General features: G+C 31.4%; 1 protein-coding gene across 1 annotated transcript; it reads right to left on the bottom strand.

Annotated features, from left to right (window-relative positions):
• Positions 1-3,225: 3,225 nt before the first annotated feature.
• On the bottom strand, positions 3,226-5,525 carry LOC132748816 (uncharacterized). The gene is made up of 2 exons (XM_060738455.1): positions 5,204-5,525; positions 3,226-3,905 (listed from the first exon to the last, which is right to left on the bottom strand). Exons 1-2 carry the CDS (start codon positions 5,523-5,525, stop codon positions 3,511-3,513), a joined length of 717 nt encoding a protein of 238 aa, XP_060594438.1. The 3' UTR covers positions 3,226-3,510.
• Between the last annotated feature and the right edge of the window lie 242 nt (positions 5,526-5,767).

The raw sequence follows: 5,767 nt of genomic DNA, 5'->3' as shown, positions 1-5,767 counted from the left end.
TTTTTTAGGAATGCCCTGCTAGATGCCCAATACAGCTGAGCATTACAGCAGATCATTACCTTCCCCTATATAAATTGAAATGCCTTTTTGCTTAGCTCACTGTTCACTGCTAACTTCTCACATACTGAAAGTTTTTATTTATTTATCAGTGCCAGGAATGAATAATGTTGTCTATGACTGTATATAAATAGTATAGGTATTTTTTCTCTCTTCTTTCCCTCTTTTGTCTCTAATTGTACATTCAATTAAAACAATTATAAACACTTTGCGCGAAAGCCACTTAAGCAACGAAATGATTATTAACATAACCGGAAATATCAATAATTGACAGGAAGTCATTTCGTGACAAAAACAACTCAACTTGTACTATTATGGAACGGGGAAAACAATATCATTACTTTGTGAAAAGACTTACGTTTGAAGTGAAACAATCTGTCTTAATTACAATTTTTTTTTTGAGTCAGTACATGAATTGCATAATTACAATAGGCACAGAGATGTCATGTGCACTTTTTGATTTATCGTGTTGCAATTATAATTATGTAGTGGAAACAAGATAATATCTTGAGTACAAGAAACGAAAGAAAAACAAACAGCACAATATAAAAGATGTTGCACATGTAACATAGTGACCCCGAGCAAATTATTCTTACAGTCGAGTTATGTTATAATACTTGTTAAACTAACATATACACATTAAATATGTTGCTATTTTACTCATAGAGAGAAAAGTGTTTTGGGATTTAAGCGGGTATTAAGGAACGTATAGCTTCACAAAATGAGCTAATTAACACGAAATAATGAACTGAATGGAGTTGTATTTAATTGCAGCATTGATTTAAGACAATCAATGCAAAGGGATTACTTTATCACCCTTATGTTATTGTTATATATAATAATACTTTTAAATCAATCCAATAAATTCTTTTTGATTAATATATATTTTACCAGGAAAACACTTGCATTACAAAATCAATACTTTACACGCCATATCATTAGATAAATTTACGAAAAATCAATACAGTACTTTCTTAAGATGAAAAGTTAAATGTCAGCTTAACACGCAAATCAAAAAGAGTTTATGGACACGGCGTGTATATCAGAATTTGACGCAGCTGAATTTACTGACTTATAGAAAATAGTATTTGTGTTATTACATAATATATATATTCAAGAAATCTTAAGTATACAAGTATTCGTTCGTCACATGTTCAACCTTTAATTCTTGGGAGAATTATAGGAGTGACTCACGTCGATTTTCAACATCCATCCCCTCGAAGAATTATCTTAAATTGTTCGCCAGAGTCTGATTCTATTGACTTGTTAATTGTGAATACATTATATCATTCATTTAAAATTCTATCCCCACTTTGTTTCTGTCCGTGTAGTTAACGACAAATTAATATTGAAGTATATAACTAATGTTTTTTAAAGTCATACCAGCTTAATTTTAAGTCGACTTCAATTTCTGCAATAACACAGTCGTTTAAAGTTATTTGCCCTAATATATGAGAGGTCTGTGGTTTAAATCACTACTGTTTCTAAATATTTTTAGACATACTCTTTCTTTTATTTCGTAGTATATTTTAACAAGAAATGGCAGAATTGTCTACACGGATATGAAGCAACTTTCGAAACACTGTTTTGTCCACAGATTTATATTGTATTTTACGGCATTAAAATGACATTTATTTTATGCTAATCGAATGAATTTTCCCATATTAATTCTTAAATAACATTATTTAAAAAAGAAATATATAGACTTTACCAGAACAAGTGCAAAACATATAAAACAAAACGAACAACATAAAAAAAACATTGTTGAATGTTGAAAATATAAATAAGACAAAACATGAACGCGTTTTTTTATCGTGGGACATTAGAAACTAAAAAACCGGTAGTTTACACTATTGCAGTTAAACGCTCAGTATTATAATTTCACAGACACAAATTAAATTTAAACCACATCTCACTGCATACATCTCACGAAACTTACTGAAAATCTATCGAAGATTAATATATGTTGTTGTTTCTTTGACCGTATAAGCAATATGCAATTGACAGGTTACATGTGTAATAGAAAAAAAAATGTTTTCAAAATCTTGAATTTCAACAAGCCACATTTTGATTGGGCTCAACAGGACACTTTTATAATGGTACATTTTGTATATATATTTAAAATACAAAAGGACTGCATTTCAGGATTTGAAAGGTTTTTTTTTTATATTTATTTATTCAAAGTAGATGTCTTATGAATATCATTATGGTACACATGTACATGTAAAGTGTCTGTATACATTATTTTGTATGCAAATATTTACTAATTGTACAATGACATTTAATAGCAGGATAATATATTATGTATTATGCATTAATTACCTATATATGTCTCGTTACGTCACATTCGTATAAATTAGTATGTTTATGTAACGATGAACTGTAAAAGTTCAAGTAAGATATGTAAAACCTGAGGATTTGTTTCTAAAATAGATAAATGGATAAAAACGAGTCTCTGCATTTTTAACAGGTTACAATTCAATTCATTTATTCGAGCATTTGTAAATTTGTATAGTTACAATACGTTATGTTACCGGAAAATTACAAATAACGTTATATATTATAACGTTATATTAATCATGAATAAATAAGAACGGTCTTTAGTCTGTCATGATCTTACTATTGAACCAGCGTTCTAATAAATACATAAATAAAATGACTTCAAAAAAAACATTTTACCACATCTTAAAGCGGCCTTTAGCTTTCATTTTCTGTTGGAAAAACAATTCTGTGTTGTTTTAAGTATTTCAGTTATTTTATCTTGGAAAGGTACATCATATCAAAAAACAATGTCCTACGCGTCTGTGACGTTAGTAGTTTAAAAAAAAAAGAGCATCGGGAAACGAATAGAAAGCTTTTCTAATTTAAATATAGGGAGAGCCGACTGATAGAGTTATCGAGGGGTTTCCTTATTGTATTCCTGTATTTTATCATTGGAAAATTTCTTTTCCGCCTTTACTCTTTTGATTTGACAATTATATAAAACGATTTATCTAATTTAATTAAAAAATAATATATTTAGAAAAGCTGTAGGCCGCTTTAAAGCTGTAGGCCGCTTTAACTGTCAACAAATAAGGTCGTGAGTATAATGGAATTCTACTGATTGTTTTCGCCTTTTTGCTTTCTAATATTTCATTAAACATTCCCGGCACTTCTGGTAAGGTCATATCCTCCTACGCTAGGATAATTGATAATCAGTTTGTTCAACACGGTCATTCTTGCAAAACATATCTAAACGTTCTCCAGAAACACCTGAGGAATGGTCTAATCGTGAATCCACAGCGAGTTGTGTACTTGTATCAGCACACTTAGTTTCATTCACAATTTCTGAACTTTCACATTCAGCTAGCTCATTTGTTCTTTCGTCACTTTCATTTTCAAAAAACATTACTAATGAGTGTGTCGGTCATATCGTCTGTTATTTTCTCATTAACACCACTAAGGAAAGGATCATCAAATAAAATAAAGGTCTGACTTGCACATGTTTCCCGGTACACCGTATCGTCTTAAACTTTTAAAACCCTTTGTTTGTTCATGCTCTTCTTGTAAGTCTACTTGCAAGCGCTTCATTGTGTTATTAACAAGCACTGTTCTTCTTAGGAAAGTCTCTGGATCGTCTAAGTCTTTCAGCTTCTTTATTGACATTTTCAGAATCTTTTTCCGGTCGTCTTTCCGTTCCTTTTGTGTATTATAATATGGTGAAACTCGTTTAGGTGATACATACTCTTCTTCTGATGTAGTAAGTTCAAATTTTCTTTTGATTCCATGCTTGGGACTGGCATTCAAACTTGTTGTTTCAGGGCCCGTTTTATTGCAGTCTTCAACCACGTGTTTGGAATGCGTTTGATCTGAAAAGATGAATGTATGCTATCATTCTTTATTGAGAATACAGTTTTCGTCAATGTCAATTGCATTTATATGACATTTGAACGTATTATCTACAAAAAGGGACTTATTCCCTTTTACGGCATACATTGTTTCTATATAGGTCATGGAATCAGTGCCCGAGTGTTTAAATATCAAATTGGCAGTCGTTATTATGATACTATAGATAGCATAGCTTCAGACAGAATCATGGTTCATTTAGGCATTTAAATATGTGTAACTGCTGAGATGTCAATGTTTGTTTGTCAATAGATTTGGAAAACAGTTATTCTAGTATAAGTTTTTTTTTCAACTATCATGTTCTTTCCACTTAATATCTGCCATACATATTTAATTACAGACTGTTATATCAAAGTTTGTCTTGTTCTGTTTGAATATTATTTCAATGCGGGCGATATGTGTCATGTACATATATAATCAAAAGGTCAAAGGTGAACAGTGTTGTAAATTATTGACACAGATCGAATATAAAGTACCAATAACAGTGATAGCTCTATTAGACAAGGTTAAGTTTATTATAAAAATAAAATTGTAGACACAATCTCATAAACAGATTATTGACCATAAGGCAATTATTGCGGCTATAGCTACATTATGGCAATAGTGTCTTAATCTGGCTTCTACAGGTTTATATTAAACAGAAATTAAGTATCTAAAATAAAGCTACCATTTTACTAGGCGTTAATGGAGAAAATACGCTTCTCTTGTGCACAATAATACATTACTGGTAACTGATTACTTCCGATGCTGTTGTTATAGACTGCATTTTAATTGTATCCTGCTTCCCAGTTCTACCAGTATATATATATTTCAGGTGTATATCTATAATGTTGTTGTAACATGTATGCAAATCAAATCGTGTTGTTGTTGTTGTTGTTGTTTGCGATTGCATATGCGTAAGTACTACAATATGCATGCATACGTTTAGCAATAAAGTTCAATGCCGTTTAAGAAATTTAGAGTAAACAATTTATGTAATAATAAAAATAATCAATTTCTTCTATAATGACGAAAATGCTGAACACAAGTGCGCGTTTTATAGGAAAATGCTATAATATCCAACGAATGCAGTGAATTGTCGCCATAATCAGGAAATTAGCATCGTATCGCAAACCTTGGGCGATTTTTGACCCCCCCCCCTACCCCCATCCCAACCACACTTAGCTACTTAGTGCAACTAAATATGCCAGTAATGTTTTTCAGAATTCTTTAAGGACTTTTGATTTTTACAAATGGGCCGATGACAAACAGTGTTACTAACCTGAGGAAGTTACTGGTGTTTTATTTTTCCGATTCCTTTGAAAAAAATTATTCCGCCAATCTTCAAAACATGTTTTTTTATAATTTTGATACTCAACTGCTTGTAGACGTTCATTTGATATTTCACTGCGGTAGAATATCGATCGACCATTTTTGTCGTCTGTTTGGTATTTATTTAAGCATTTGCAACACATGGTTGGACTTAAATGTTCATTTTGAGCACTTAATCTATCAAAGCATATTGTCTCACAACACTCTCTGTCTATTTCCACATTATCTGTACTAAATGTATGAATAGATGTCACGGATAAAACACAAGTCATGTTAAATATATCCAACATATACACTGAAATTTTCCAATGTCGAATGAGCAGAGGTTTCTTTTTCTTAAACTTTAAACAATCAACGAATGCGCATAAAAAAGCTAATCAAAGAAGTAGTAACATCTGCTTGTAAAACATTAGCTATTATGACAGCGCGGCACGCGATACACAGCACGTCTTTTCACTTCTGCTAGCAATCGTTAACTGTCGTCTGCGTGAACTAACTGTACTTTTCGCGATGC

This window comes from Ruditapes philippinarum, unplaced genomic scaffold (genome assembly GCF_026571515.1).
Source record: "Ruditapes philippinarum isolate M1 unplaced genomic scaffold, ASM2657151v2 ctg19790_1_1_1_1, whole genome shotgun sequence".
Lineage (NCBI taxonomy): Eukaryota > Metazoa > Mollusca > Bivalvia > Venerida > Veneridae > Ruditapes > Ruditapes philippinarum.
The sequence above is the reverse complement of the archived record's forward strand: the minus strand, read 5'-3'. Positions and strand labels throughout refer to the sequence as shown.